General features: G+C 47.5%; 1 protein-coding gene across 1 annotated transcript in view; it reads right to left on the bottom strand.

Annotated features, from left to right (window-relative positions):
- Positions 1-2,626: 2,626 nt before the first annotated feature.
- The window catches only part of CACNA1I (calcium voltage-gated channel subunit alpha1 I), a 148,890-nt gene continuing 135,788 nt past the window's right edge, over positions 2,627-15,728 (bottom strand). The window contains exons 31-36 of the mRNA XM_056508336.1: positions 15,003-15,341; positions 14,248-14,394; positions 10,025-10,141; positions 9,490-9,658; positions 8,428-8,624; positions 2,627-5,588 (exon numbers count right to left, since the gene is read on the bottom strand). Of these exons, the coding sequence (XP_056364311.1) occupies positions 4,863-5,588; positions 8,428-8,624; positions 9,490-9,658; positions 10,025-10,141; positions 14,248-14,394; positions 15,003-15,341 (1,695 nt within the window). The 3' untranslated portion in view covers positions 2,627-4,862. The remainder of the gene's footprint in view (positions 5,589-8,427; positions 8,625-9,489; positions 9,659-10,024; positions 10,142-14,247; positions 14,395-15,002; positions 15,342-15,728) is intronic.

Here is a 15,728-nt window from a genome sequence, read left to right as displayed (position 1 = left end):
CCTGCATAACAGGATCTTAGTAAATGTAAACAGGGGCTTGGAAATATGCACAAGAAGGAAAAAGTGCTAGGGAAGGAATATATGTATACAGAGATAGATATATATAAACCTAAATGAGGTGGAAGAAATGAGGGATAACTCAAAGACACGGAGATGGTGAGTTCCTACTGGAAACCAGTCCCTAGCAAGGAACAAAAATAACATGGAGAAAAGGAGAAGCAAGGCAGATCTCGTGGAATATTTGTGAAGAGCAGGGAAGGGGAATACTTGGAAAGTCAGTATAGATTGTCACATATAGAGAAACTGAACTGGGTGGCAGACATCCAGGTGCCTGAATTTACAAGGTACCAAGTTTTGTATCACAGCTAGTTAAAAAATCCACAGGGTTTAATTTTTTCCTTCTCTGTGGAATTCTTGTGATGAACCCAAGTGAACCAAAGCCACTTACCTCCATATCTTCCATAATAGATGTTGTGTTTTTAGTCACATTGGCTAAAAATAAATCTCTGCTTCTGACCCAGTGTTAGGATGACTTTTGCTCTCGTTGTATGGTGGGTGTGCAGGGCATATTTCCTGCAGGCACCTCACTGCCTGGGGTCCCATCTTCAGTGTCCTGTCAGGAGATCTTGAGGATTCAGTCACCAGAGGCCAGCCAGGTCACAACACTTCTGTGATGCCCTTTGGGAGCATTTTGAATGTGAGAACCATTTTGGCGGGAAAAGTACAGCATTCCTTCAAACACTTCAAGGTCTTCTGCTTTATGTTTCTTATATTTGAAAAATTATTTTCTTGCTCAATAATGTTTTCAGTTCCTCCTCTCCCACCAAATCCTGACACATTTCACAGAGGGTTGGTGGTGTGCACTCCTTTACACAGGCCTCACAAAAACCTCCAAACAAAATAAGAAAACCCCTGGAAGCCCAAATGAACCACCCTGCCACCTTTCCTTGAAAGAAAACAGTGGTCACATTGGCAGCTGACTCCCATATACCTAATTTCACAGGGAACTCTTGGTAGTAGTAAGGAAGACAGATGAAAATGTAAAAGCCATGCAAAGTACACCTAGTGGTGTGCATCACTCATTTGGCTGTGCTGAGTCAGAGTCTCTGGGCTCAGAAAATAAAAAGTAAATAGAGGTATGTTTTCCATGGGTAGATTGGAGCAGTTGAGGATTCCACATTCAAGAGAAGGTGGAGAGCACAAGGGGTGAGCACTACTCTGTTGATGAAAAACATCAATAGGCCCAGAGTTCACAATGAGAGAGGAAAATTTACAGGGAAGCCTTAGGAAGAAATAAAGACTAGAAAAATGTAAAAAATAGGTAGAGGAACTACCTGGTGAACCAAGGTGGATGGAGTTAAATGTGCCTTGCTTGTGGGAGCAGCAGCAGGAGCAGGACACAGCAGTGAGGTGTGAGCTGGGGAGGGACTCGGGATGCAGCAGGGACAGGGACTGCTTTCAGTGGCAGACGTGGGGGAGAGCTGGGCACAGGGGTAGTGCGGCAGCAGGACAAAACATCAGGCTAACAGAGAGCACCCTGGCAGGAACTGCCTGCCTACAGTCCCTTGTGGGAGTGGGGAGTATTAGAGGCTGAATGGATGTCTGGGCAAATCCTAGGCTGCCTTCAGGTGTTGTCTGGGAGGTGGGTGGGTGATGACAGAGGTTTCTCCATGTGCCAACAGCCAGGCATTGCTGGGAGAGGCAGCTCTTGCCAGGAGAAACTGCACAACCTGAAGCACTGCAGAAATCCCCAGCAAAACCACTGAGTTCTTGCTGGAGTTTAGTGTTCTGCCTCCTCTTTGGGAAGGTTAGATGTTTTCTGCTCCTTATTGAAACAGTTAGTAAATAATTAAAAGAGAGAGACAAAATATTCTTTAAGGATAACCCAGTCTTCTGTTTCCATGGCAACCTGCTCCCTAAGCCAGAAGCCTTTTGCTCCAGTGGTACAGCTGAGGGTGAAAGCCCTTATGTAAGGAGCTGGGCGAGGTGGCAGGACCCTGCTGGGATGTGAAGGGGAGACATCCTGCAGAGCAGGACTGCCATAAACCCCAAACCACGGGAGAAACAAAGATGTCACTTCCAGGGACAGCTGGGAATGAGCCTAGAGATATCCATCCAAGGGGCTGTAGTCACCCCATGAGGTCACCACCACCATCTCTTTACCTTTCCTCCCTCCCAGCTATCCCAAGTGCAGGCCATGCTTCTCTCATGATCAAGTATTGGGGTAATTTCTAGCACTCCACCAGTCTCTGATGTTTCTCCCATCGCTCTGTTGAAAGATTTCACAGCCCATACAACTTCAGGACAGCCTGGAGTCCCACCTCCTGCTCTCTTATGGCAAACTTCCAAGGAGCACTCTGTGCATTGAAGTGTCTGAGGTTTGGATGGGTTTCAACCCTCTGGGCTTTTTGGTAAGCCCTACCTGTGGCTTCAAAGCAGCTCTGGGTTTGTGTCGAAGCCCTGGGCAACCCAAGTTCATTGTTTAGCCATGTAGGGACTGATTTCCATCCCTGAGGATGTAAAACCATGTGTCATGTCCCTCCTCTCTGCTCACGGGACAGCAAGCAGGGACAACTCACCCAAAGAACCACCAGTGCAAAAAAAGCATTTAAAGACCCTTATTATTGCTTTAATAAATCTGTACTTGCATCCTTTCTGCAAGGACAAGGACCCAGGCTCTCCTGTCCTCTGCTCACAGGTCTGACCTCCCTGCAGTCAGCACGCTCTTGCAACAGAGCAAATAAATGAAGTCCACACAGTAATTATCCTTCTCCTGGCTGCAGGTCCCAAGTGATGTGCTTGCTGTTTACAACCCTGGTTTGTAAGATGCAGCAGCTGCTTAAAAGTCAGACAGGTCACAATCAAATCAGAACATCTTTTGTGCTGCCCTCTTCACAATGCTCTGTATGCCAGCTGGGAGACCCCTGTGAGGGCTGCAGAGACCCTCTGGGTCTGACAGAAAAAATGGGACAGGGAGCCCTGCTCCTTCTCCTCAGTGCTCTGAACGTTCTTGTCTCCATTAGGCTGCTGTCATCTCCCTGCTACCCTTCCCAGTCTGTCTTCTCTGACACACCTGAGTGGAACATCCCTGGGGTGGTACATGACATCCAAATTCTTTGTTCCACTCGGGTGGTTGGTTCTTCTACCCACTTGCAAATCTGGGAAGGGTACAAAACCTTGGAGCTGCTGCAGAAGGAGATCCAGGCTGGGCCTACCAGGAAGGAGACTTGTGCAGTTGTACACTGGAAAAGCAAGGAGGGATGCAGCCTCTGGAAGCCTTGTTGCAACCACGCTGGGAGAGGATCATGCTGGACAGAATCCTGGACCCTGAGGCAGCTCATGGTCGTTCTGCCCTCACCCTCTGCAATCCTCCCCACTCCCACTGCCCTGCAAGGCAGAGGCAAGGAGAGCTGCAGTTCTCCTTGTCCCTCTCACCCATCTCTCCAGCAGGTGAGCCTGGACACAACACACATCAGCGTCCTTACAATGGCATGCACACACAAACACACACACTCTCCAAACAACATTTGCTGCTCTCCATGTCCATGGTTGGCACTGATTAGGACTCAGGTCCCAGCTACACTGATGCAAACCAAGATGATGCTAGAGAGGAGACAGGACCACCCTCAAACTGAGGATGTCCTTGCAGGATCTTCCCACTGGAACTTGGAACAGGGTTAGCCCTCAGCCAAGGGACTGACTGCATCTTGTGTTGTTGAAGCCCCATTTGCTTTTATGTCTTTCTTAATATGCTAGGTTTTGTATTCTTTTAATATATATATATAGCTATAGATACAAAAATAACAGATAGGTTTCTCTAGGGATAATTTTTGCACCTTTGGGCTTCTAAAATAAAATATCACAATTACTGCAAATAAAAGGGGGAAAAGTTCAATTTACTCTCCCCTTTTTACCTCCCCCTTCCCTTCCACCCTGCCTCTCCCACTCCAAATATCCCCATGAACCTTGTAATTCTTTTCCCTTTGTAGTTTTCTTTCTTTGGAAAAATGAAAAAACCAAACCCAACAAAACAACAACAAAAATAAGCCATGTAGCCTCCATCCCTCCTTCCACGAGCGTGCACGCTGTGTTCACACATTCCCTTCAAAGCAAGGCTTTTCACCTCAAAACGTTTCCCTGTGCTCCATGGCTATTTGCTTTTCTCTGTTGCTGGGGCCAGATTTTCACCTGCTGTAAATCAGCATGAATTCACCTCAAGCCAGAACTCCGCTGCTTTACACCAACAGCAGGTTTGGCCAATTTATTCTCACCCTGAAGATCTGGCCCACAATTTTTAACCTTGGAAATGGAAGCATGGACAATAAAGCAGTTCCCAGAAACACACCAGGCTCCAAATGCTGCTCCCTCGCTGCTCACCCTGCTTCCCTTCACGCCACCCTCATGGGTTTGGTGTAGCAGCTCCTCCAGGCCCCCCATTCTCTTGCTGCTCCTTAGCACTTTCTGAAATTCATAATCTCTCAGTAAAAAAAATAAATAAATCGATCTCTCTATATATGTATATGTATATAACTAGGCAGCTGCCACGTAGCAGTCACCTGCCAGCCCCACGGCCTTTTCTGGTCACTACAGTCTCTGGGCTGATGGTCCAGGTCTTGCCCTCAGGCAGGACTGTTCCCGTATTGCTTGCACTCTCCCACACCTCTGAGGTACGGTACCAGAATATTTATTATATATATATATGTATATATATATATATTTACGTATATATATATATTTATAAATCTTTGTTCGCCTGTGTTCTTTTCCTCGCAGATCCTTCGGAAGGGCTGCCGGGGGGAAGCCAGCGACACTCGCTCCCCGTGCCGGCGGCCGAGCGCTCCCTGCCCGCACCTCAGGGACCCTCATCTGTTCCTCCTGCTGGCTCCACCGCCCAGCTCCAGCTCCAGCTCCAGCTCGGCGGGCAGCGGCGGGGCGCGGGCCCCCGGCCCCAGTCTGCCGGCGCCCCCCGGCTGCTCTCCCTCGCCGGCCGAGGGGCTGTCCTTGCACAGGTCCGTCACCCAGGAGGGCATGGAGAGGAAGCCGCGAGGGTCCACGCTGTAGAAGGGCTTGGCGTGGTGGGCGGCGGGGCGACGGGGCGAGGGGCTGGCCTGCAGGCTGCTGGTGCTGCTGCACTTCTTGAGCAGCGCCAGCCCGGGCGGCGGCGGCGAGAAGAGCGAGGTCAGCGACAGGCTGCTCAGCGTCTCCGAGGGCTCGCTGTTGTTGCCGCCCCCGCGCAGGCTGCCGCCGGCGCCCTCCTCGTCCGAAGGGTCCATGGAGTCGTGGTGCGTGCAGCCGGGGCTGGTGCTGCCGCCGCTGCTGTGGCTGCGCTGGTGGCGGCACAGGCTGCGCAGCGCGAAGAGCCCCCGGCCGCGCAGGCCGCGGCGGCGGGGGGCGGCGGGGGACGGCGGGGCCGCCGGGGCTGCGCGGCCGCCCGCGGGCGGCGCGGGGCGCAGCGCCACCGGCAGCGCCAGCCCGCAGCGCGGAGAGCCGCCCAGGCGGGCCGGGCTGCGCTCCTCCAGCGGGCTCTGCGGGCTGCCCGCCGAGCTGCCGCTGCTGCGGCTGTCCAGCGACGGCTCGCTCTCGGGGCGCTGCGAGGAACACGGGCGAAAGACTCGTGTTAGTCAGAAAAGTGTTGGGGTTCGTGTAAACCAGGATAGATAGGTCTGAAATGAAGCATGACACTAAAGAAAGGAGAATACATGATTAAATAATTTTGTTTTAAATCCCTGTTATGAATATTATGTTTCTAAATGTGTCTACTGACAGCTTGCTTTCACACAGCCCAACAGATCCTGCAAAATCAAGTTTCCTGCCTTTGTGTAATCAATTGCAGCCTATCCCTGAAACCAGACTTCCTGACTTCTGCCATTTCCTTATCTACCGAGACCTGATCTATGGGACTTGACAAATTATCTAGCGATCCCACTGACCACCACTGCTTACCTTGCAGAATTATGACCAAAAAAAAAAAAAAAAAAACAACCAAAAAAAACCAATTATTGATGACTACAAGGAAACCATGCTATAAAAGGGAGCTGCAAACCAAGTCCAGTGGAGCGTGGAGTGGGCAGTGACCCCTCTGCCTCCCCAGCGCTGCTTGCTCTGTCTATATAAAATAAACCAATCTAAATTTTGCTGAATATCAAGACTTTGTTTCTCATTTATAACAGGAAGGAGACAGTGGGCAAGAGACTTTTCTGATTGGTTTTGGGTGGGGTATTTTGCGGTGGGGAAATAAGCAGGATTACAGAAAGGGGGAAAACGCCATTCCTCTCTCACTCTTCTTTGCTGGGGAAGGGAGCCATAAACCTGTAGATTATTCAAATAACCCTTTAGGGCCCCCTTGGAACTTTCTCCCCTAAGATAAGAAATCCTTCCTTAGAATGACTCATGGTAGAGAAATGTTCACCCCCCATGTTATCTTTTAGAGTTTTTATAGGTCTCTTCTAAGTAATTAGTCACTTTCTTACCTAAAATCTTAAAGTAATTGGATAGCTTTCAACTTATAATTCTATTGGTCACTTCTCAATTCACTTCAACCCTATAAAACCCCTTTGATATTCTGTGTATTTGGATTTTGCTGTCGGACCCCTTTGCAGAAATAAAGCTGCCTGCGGAATCTCTGCACAGCGGTCCCAGATTTCTTTCTCCCGCTGGCTAAGAGAGTGCTGCAAGCAGATGAAATCACAGAAGAGCTGATGGCCTAAGCCTTGGCCTTGCTTGCACTTTAGCACTGTGTAGCTGACTCCTGCCTTGAAGCAGCCAGGAGTTGAGTTCTATCTGGAGCATCTATCTGGGCTTGCTGTGGCAAAACCCCAGCCCTGGCAGCTACATCAACCAGCCAACACTGCAAAGTGCCAGCCGTGCCACAGGGATTTCCTTCTGGGTAAGGAGGGGGAGAGGTTTCGATACTCTGAGCTAATTTCATTCTGCTCCAGGATGAATCTGGCCTTCCCACCTGAAGTGCTCCACCAAAGGGAAGGGATGCTGTGTCTGTGAGCCCTGCAGCACCCACCACTACGCCGTCTCCAAAGCAGCAGGGTGAAGGTTATCTGTGGGTCCTCACTCATGGCTTCCCTATCAACCTGCCACACAGTCTGGGGACACATCTATGAGCTGGACAGGAATCAAGGGACCTTTGTACAGACCTCCTCTCATTAAAAAAATCAGCAATATCAGGGGAGGTAAAAGAGGCCCCGTGATTCTTTTGACCAGTACTGGTAGCAGCTACCCTTTCATTTAGGGTAGAAAGGTGGGGTCTCCTTCCAGCAGAAAGAGGAAACAGCCTTAATTTCCTCGTATCAGGGCTCATCTAGTTAAGCTGCATTTTAGCTGTTTCTAGGAAATTGGTCTGCAGTATGTGATCATCACTGGGACACTGCACTTGGGATGATGCATGTAGGACTGGAAGCAGTCTCCTGAAGCAGTCTCCATAGTTATTCAATACAGTCTGTGTCAAATAATCAGAAATTTACTAATTTCTCCTTTATTCAGTAGTTTTGACCCAGTGGTATGCCAGTTCCAGGGCTCTATCTCTTTGTGTTTTAACTTAAACCAGAAGTTTCAACACTGCAACAACTCAGTCTCAGACCAAGGCTAAATTTATCCTTGGTGAATTTATACACATTTGTATAGTGTCAACAGTATTTGTCATATATAGCTGGATAATTTCTGATTTTATTTTTTTAGTTTGTCTGGAATAGAGTGCCCCTGTTCGTGGAGTATCTTCCAAGAACAATAGCAGGCATCTCTACTAGGATGTCATCTCTGCATCTTCTGCACTTCAGAGACACCTGATCTCCCCTCAGTGCTTTCATTCTTCTCTTTTGTTAGTGAGAAATAGCTGCCTTTTCAGAAAGAGATTGCACCTTTCTGGGATGTGAGAGTTAAGTGGGCAGGGCAAAACTAAGTGTAGGGACACAGTGTGTGGATGGGGCACTGAGGGATGAGGAGATGCAGGTGGGAATAAGCCTGTTCCAGCCAAGAAGGTTCATGATTTGTGGTCACAGTGCTAAGAGGACCCGAGGAGGCTGTGCAGCTGTCACCTCCCTGGCCCACACCTTGGCTGCTGTGCATGCAGGTGTCTGCAGCACACTCAGTGCCAGGGACCCATGGGGGAGCTACAGAGTGATGTGATTTCATCTTCTGTGGGGCTCCCTGCAGCTGCCAATCTATTTGTTGATCCAAAGCAGAACAAATAGCTTCACGGGGTGAGAGCTATCCAACACCACCTGTATTATACTGCCCTCTCTCCTCACCTACCCTCCTGCATTCTGCAGTCCACTGTGCTCCTCCTCCAGATCCAGGTTACTCAGCCTGTGACCACAGTTACCTCTCCTTCCTATGCCCTCCTCCTCATTCACCCCCTCTGTTTGAGTAGGATGTGAAAATTGAGTTTTCCTGGCAGACAGAAGCAGAGTTCCTCACCTGATGGAGAAGCGAGCAGTTCACACCTGGAGATCTCAGTGATGCCCACGAGCCTTGCAGAGAGATCTTAGGAAGGTTGTGTGGACACGAGACTTCCTCAGGCCCTGTTTGGGTGGCAGAGATGGCTGGGTGGAAAAATTCTGTTGGTACAGGTAACAGAGGGGAAGATGCACCTGGAGAGAAGGGGCTGGGGGGGACTGACAGAGCATCAAAAGAAAGGGGAGGAGAACAGAAATAGGAGAAATAAAAAAGTTGAAGAGTCCTCTGATTTTATTTTGTGCCTTTCCTGCTGTTACACTGAGCAAAGTCTCAGGTCCAGTGAACAAAGGATATTCAGGAACATGCACCCCTGGCCAAGAAACCTCAGTAGGGTGTTCTGACTAAGGATCCCACTTTTTGCACAAAAATCTGCACCAGACAGGAAGACCTAACACAGCTCAGAGCCACAGGGTAACAGGCCAGCTCTGCTGCTGCTCTCACAGAGAAATGATGAGCTGAAATGCCTTGGTTCAAGTATGCATCACTGCCAGAGGATATTCATCCCAGGTCCTGCAGTGCAAGGGATGAAGGGAGATAAATTGAGTGGTGGTTTGGGAAAGCTGGGGACCACAGGAGACCAGGGCATGCTCAAGAGTGGAACTGGAGCACTTCCACCAGGGGCAGACATGTGTTACATGTTCCCTGAACCTTTACTTGGTCTCATGGGGCAGCAGTGTTTTCTCTGTGCTGAGTGAGCACAGTTCATGCAGCTGGCATGTCAGGAGAATCTGTCCCCACTGCTCTCTGACCATGCATGGCTGCACTACTGCAAAGAGGGATCAGCACTTCCACAATATTTCACAGAGTCATGTCTGAGGGAAGATATAAAAACTAGCAACAAAAATGAAGGAACTGCTCCTCCCCACATTCCTGAAGCAAATTAGCAAACTGAAAGCTAATTCTTGGTTGGTGTAACCCCAAGTCACATTAACTCTCCCCCTCCTGGCAGAGGGAAAACAGGGAAAAAAACAGCTGAACCAACCCACAGTTTCAGCAGACCTGGAGAATGAGAGTCCTGCTCACCTTTGGTACTTTCATGCTTTAGCCAAGACTGAACTGAGTTGAAAGGAGTGTTCTCCATTTCACACAGGTAACTGTCTGGGTTTGTAGAGCCATCCTCACTGGATGCTGGAAGCAGGCATTCCCCCAGATTGTCTGCCCCAGTGGAGTCAGGGTTGTCCTGGCCATCCTGCTGGAAAAAATATGTGAGGACAAAGCTTTGTGAAATTTTATGGAAATGACAGAGCAGACTTCAAAGCCTCAAGAAGAACTGATTCTGATAATAACTTCAAGCTGGCTAAGAGATGCTCAATTTTCCAGCCCTTTTGACTAATTCAGAGGAAGTTACTAACAGTAGTGAAGAGAACTTTCAAATACATATATTCTTTTGTTCTCCTCAAATCCTACGCCACAGTATGTCTCTATGGAGAAGCTCTTGAAAAATGACCAGAATTATATTCCTCAGCAGGGACACCTGGATGAACACAGAACACCTGAAATGAGCAGGTGCATAAGTACAGCACACAGTGTAAGATGCCCATGGCTATCTGAGGCTAACCTTGATCTCCTTAGGATTCAGCTGAGCAGCATTTCGATTGTCTGACTCATCTCCTAGAAGGATGGAAGAGGACTTATCTGAGTTGAGGGATAATGCTTCCATTTCAGCCAGTTGGACCTGCAGGAAGGGAAAGGAGCTATCAGAGGTCATGCCTGGAATCCCCATTTCAAGCAGTCACACTGTTGATGGTGGATAAGTGAGAGCCTGTAGACCCAAGATCAATTTTAGGTTATATTCCTTGGATGTATCAGGAACTGCCTAACCCAGACCTGGGCTGGGCAGGAGAATTCACTTTTTAAGAGAGGTTGAATATATGATTTGCAAGCAGGCTGCTACCAATCCATGCTCCTCTAGTGCCAGAATGGGAGGAACGAGTCCTGTGTCTGTCACAGCGACACAGCTGGCCCAAGGCCCTGCAAGTAAAGCCAGGCAGGCAGAGGGGTCCCTCAGGCTGGTGACAGGGCAGCCAGCTCAGCTGAGGGATGAGGAGTGGGCTCCTCTTTCTGAAGGCACCACAGACAGCCCTGCTTAAACATGAAGGTGCTTTCATTCCAGGGAAAGTCATGCCTTTTGCAGTCCATGCCAGTATCATGCTTTTCATAATCTCTTACCTTCTTTACTGAAACCCTGTTTCTCTCCAGCTTTCCTGCATCTTGCCTTTCCCCTCTCCTCTAACCTATCCAAGATCTTACCTAACACTGTTTTCTATTCTGTTCTCCATCTCTAAACTCAGCCCTCCCACACACCCACTTGAACTCTCTTGCTTTCTGAAAGCAAGTCTGACCACTGCATCTCTCTCATTCTTGTGCTTCAGCTCTGCTCCAGCCCCATGCCTGACCTTGATTCATTATTTTGTCCTGTTTCATACCACATGTGCTCTTCTCCCATCCTCCTTCCTCCAAGCTTTTGAATCCCCTCTACCTGACAACCCTTTCTCACAATTCCTGAAAAGGATCTTCTTCTACCAGCCTAAGCAGTTACTCTGTCCCTCCTGTGCTTGGATTTCCATCACTGGTCTCCAGAGTGCCAGCAGTTTGCACCACCAGCAGCTAACTCTTGGGAGCTGTGTTCTGGGTTGTCTCAGCTGGGACAGCTTCTGGCCATGTGTTTGTGTTTGCAAGAGGCAGAAGCAACTCTTGTGCCATGAGAGCAGGTGAAACATTTGGAGAGATGACTTGTGAGCTGGAAGTTTAGTGGCTTGTGCCAATGCCAGAGACTGGAAGGGGTCTCCATCTGAGGGATAATGCACTTTAAACAAACAGAACAGAAAACCAGAGCTGGATTTAAATAAAGTGCACAAATGACATCCTTATTTGAGGTATTATTCTGACACAGGAACATGGTGCTGTTCAACCTTGGAGAAAGCCCAAAACCAACAACTGCTCCACAGAGCAGAAACGCATAGAGAGCCCACAATGAACTTATGCTACACAACCACCAGTCAGCAACAATTCCTGTAGAGAGGCACAGTCTTCATCCAGTCCCACTTAGTGTGCCTACTCATCTATTACTCTCCCAAGTGCTTGCTATACCAAAACAGCCTTACAGCGCTTGTAGGGACGTGTGATAATATCTGTGACCACCTTTGCCATCCATAAAAAACGATTTCAACAAAAGCCAGAACAGTCTGAACTGAACCACTTGCCTGAAAATTCTGACCACTCTGGGATCTACACAAAACCCACAATCAACAAAGTCATGACTAAATAAACTGCAGGTGCTCGCTGGTGCTCACTGACAAGCTCCTGCCATGGCTAAACACACTTCAGTCATCCTTATACAGAAGTCTGTCAACCATCCCAAGAGTGAAAGGAAAGAAATGACAAGAGAAGAGTTTAGCACCATGAAAAAGTGAGATTTTGTTCTTTTTGCTTCTCTTATGGTAGAATATTTTAAAATCTGCTGACTAAAGATGAGGAACAAAAAATATTTTAAATTCCAGTGGAGGAGAAGAGGCTGCTCACTAGATCCAAATCCATGAAACCTGCCAGGAACATCAGCCTGAGATACTGAACCATGCACACATATCCCTGAGAAAACCTGCAGGTGTATCTTTAAAAACAGACCCACGATTACAAAAAATCCTCAGTTGTACAAATTATTGGTTTGAAAATAAAGTATCAGGAGTGTAACTGGGAAAGGCACAGAGCCCTTCTGCTCACTGCCACAAAAAGCTTAGCACACATTAATGAGTTTGAGCACACATTTAAATGTTGTGTCCATCCACTGTACTCAGCATCTTGATGAATTAAACTACCAGTGAAATTGGAGGGGACATTTTTGCCTAATATGTGATTTTTGTCAGAAGGGCAGTTTGAGGCTGATAGAGTGGACAGCAAGGATACTGTTTTTTTCTGACACACACACACTTAAGAGGACTAGACAAATAGTTTTGCCTGTGTAATTTACTGTCAATTGCTTCTGGGACTGCACAATTCAGTCTGTGTACAATATTCATTTGGATATGTTGATGTACTTTAATGATTGTGTGCATTGCTGATGTTAGCTAGGATTCCACATAATGATTTACTATTGAAATTTCCTCAATTTTTTTTTCTACTTTGAAATATGAAGAGAAGGTCATGATCAATCCTGGCTTAAAATCCTAAGGTATAGTTTTGACTCATATGATCCGTGTTTTATTACTAAACTCATTCTTGCATAGATAATTTATTTTCAGTTCCACATTTTAAATGCATTGAAATACCAATTTTGAAAGTAATTTATGGCTCTATAGCAGCCATTATAAAGTATGATCTAAGAATAATTCTTCAGTTGTGATAATTACATAAAATTCTTTTCTCTGGCTGTGGGTTGCATTTGAAGATTTTGCTATCTAGTTTCTTTGCTGGAAAGGTAAGAAAATGGGTTGTTGTCTTCATTTGTAGGCGGGATACTGAAGACTGACTGTGAGGTTTTCAAACTAGCTGCAAATGACTGAACTTGGGGGAAATCATTCTGGAATGCCTGAGGAGATCTCATTTGCTGAGAAAGCTGAGCACCAATTGCTGAACATAAAGACTTAAGTAAAGCAATGGAAATTGCAGTTAATTGAAAACAAGTTATTTGGTTGCATTAATGCAGAATTCGTTTGTGAAGTGTCTCAATAACGATAAACTACAGCAATGTTTGCATTTTGATACTTTCAAAAGGAAGCAATGGGGGAAAGCAGACAGCTGAGAAGCTGAAAAAGTATTAAAGCATCAGAACTAGGCATCTGAGACCAAACAAAATATTCCTTTCTTCAAACATGAATAGAATGATCTGCCAGTAAGAGCTCTTTTCCCAAGTTTCCTTGTTTCTTTATACGGAATAACAACATATTGAGTCAGTTATGGGGAGGAGACGGTGAAGTTTGCCACTGATGTACCAATTTACTGTCAGAAGAGCCACACTATTGCTACAAGTCTGACCACACAAAATCAGAGCACCTACACACAATAAAATTATTTCAGAACTAAATTAGTTCTGCTACTCACCTAACCCTTCCCAGTCTATTTTGCTCCTCAAGTTTCACAACCTGAAAACACTAATTGCTTAGGAAGGAGTTTTCCAAAGCATGTACCAACTTTAGTAGCTCAAGTCTAAGCCATTTGGTCCTTCTCTTAGCAACAACCCATTTGTCAGCTAACAAACTTTCTCAGTGGGCCCATTATTTAGTTTTTGCTCAAACTAATTAACTGGTTTTCACCACAAACCAACCCTTGCTCACAGACATGACTCTATTCAACAAGGCAGTTAAACAATGTGCTTAATTGATTGACCTCGATAGGGAATAAGAAAGCACACGCTTCAAACGAGGACAAAAGACAAGCTTAAATCTCCCACTGAATTGCTCCTGAGTGGTCTCAGTGGGGTGAGATCCTCAGAGTTCTCTGACCAACGTGAGCCTGAACCTAGACTTTTCCTGCAGAATTGAACCCAACAAGAGCTGCCAGGATGCCTTCATAGTCATTTCTCTGCAGGTCACTCGGTCCCTCCTGACCCGTGTCCTGTCACGTCTCACTTTTCCACCACCTCAAACATCCACGTGTGGCTGAGGAGGGCAGGCCTGTACTAGAGGCAGCACCAGCACTTCACAACAGAGAACAAACACAGGTCAACAAGCTCTACTGTCTACACAGCCTCCAGGGAGGAGCACACACGGGGTGACCTGCGGCGCGTGGGTGCGGGTGTGCAGGTCAGGGGGAAGAGGCCCTCACACATCCTCGTACGCAGGTTACCTCTTGCTTGTCATGGTTACACTTCTCGCACATGGCCGGCGAGGAGTAATGATGGAAGACGGAGCCCGATAGGTTATCGATGATCATTAACTCCCCGTCGAAGGAGTCCTTAATAATTAAAGAGACACTGTCCAGCCATAAGTTCTCCTAGGGGACAAGAAAGGGGGGAGGATGGGAGAGATCATTTTAAGAATGTCGAGTTTTTTGCTTTCAAGTTTCACGTGAATTGGGGGCTGGGTTCTCCGCCCTGACTCATCTGGAGCAGCATCTTGTTCTGCAGGCACTTGCACGGGGTCACTGGGGGGAACATTCGCTCCACAGGGTGTGTAAAGGTGCCAGAGTTCAATGAAAAAAAAAAAAATAAAATAAGGAGAGACAGTCTTCACTCACTTTCAGTGCTCACGTCTCCCTTCCAGCTCTGCTGGAGTCACTCACTCTGTCTGCCATTTCTCCTGCACTCTTCTCCTGAGCTCCCCTCTTAAATTTGCTCCTGTCACACCTTTAGCTGATCTGCTCCATCCCTCCTCTGCTGGCCCTCAGCTTCCTACACCATGATGACAATGAACAGGACACACTGCTGTCACAGCCTTGTCCCTACATGATCCTATCAACTTAGAAGTCTACTGCTGAAAACAAACCTTTCACCCTGAGGTGGAAGACTCTGCTACTGCTAAGTCCTCAATCATCTGAGCTGCCCAGCTAATGCCCACAGCTCCTTGCTGCAGTCTGGTTATTATGTTCAAAGCTGTACTCACCTGGGCTGGAGAGTAACATCTCATGCACAGATGTCCTTCAGGATCTGTTCTACCACCACCTCCTCCTGTTCCTGCTCCTTTCCCCTGTCCTGAATTTGGAGAGCTTGACTTGTGGGAGCACAGCCCATGAGTAATTTCCATCTCAAGCTCAGCATCCATCTCTGCATCCTCCTGGGCCTCCTTGTTGCTGTCGTCGAGATGTTTCATGAGCACAGCTACCACCACGTTGATGAGGACAAACTGGGCTGTGAGCACAAAGCTGACAAAGTACAGTGGGGAGATGAACTGCAGGTTGCTGAGACAGCTCCGGTCGTCGTGGCTGCAGTCACGCAAGGTATCCTTGAGAGGAAGTTGGGATCGAGAGGGAACGATGGAAGGAAGGAAAGACTAAAGTCAGAACAGAAGCTTGGCTGTTCTCTCTGTCCAAAAACACTGATGCCAATGGAAAGAACAAAGCAAACACTTCTATCACCCCATACCTTTTGGCATAATGAGGTCCCCAAAGAATCTGGGACACTCTCTGTTCATATGCTGTTTACTTCAGAGCAAAACCATCCAAAGGCACATGAAGCAAACTTTCAGACCATGACATGTTGCTGCCCCTAGCCCCACACACGTGAACAAGACCAAAACTGAGCAGGCTGGTACTGCCTTCTCCCATCTATTCTCAAAAGCACCATATGTGATGAAAGAACTTTGCTTTCTCCATGTCCTCCGAAGGAAGTA

This window comes from Oenanthe melanoleuca, chromosome 1A, assembly GCF_029582105.1.
Source record: "Oenanthe melanoleuca isolate GR-GAL-2019-014 chromosome 1A, OMel1.0, whole genome shotgun sequence".
Taxonomy (NCBI): Eukaryota; Metazoa; Chordata; class Aves; order Passeriformes; family Muscicapidae; genus Oenanthe; species Oenanthe melanoleuca.
The sequence above is the reverse complement of the archived record's forward strand: the minus strand, read 5'-3'. Positions and strand labels throughout refer to the sequence as shown.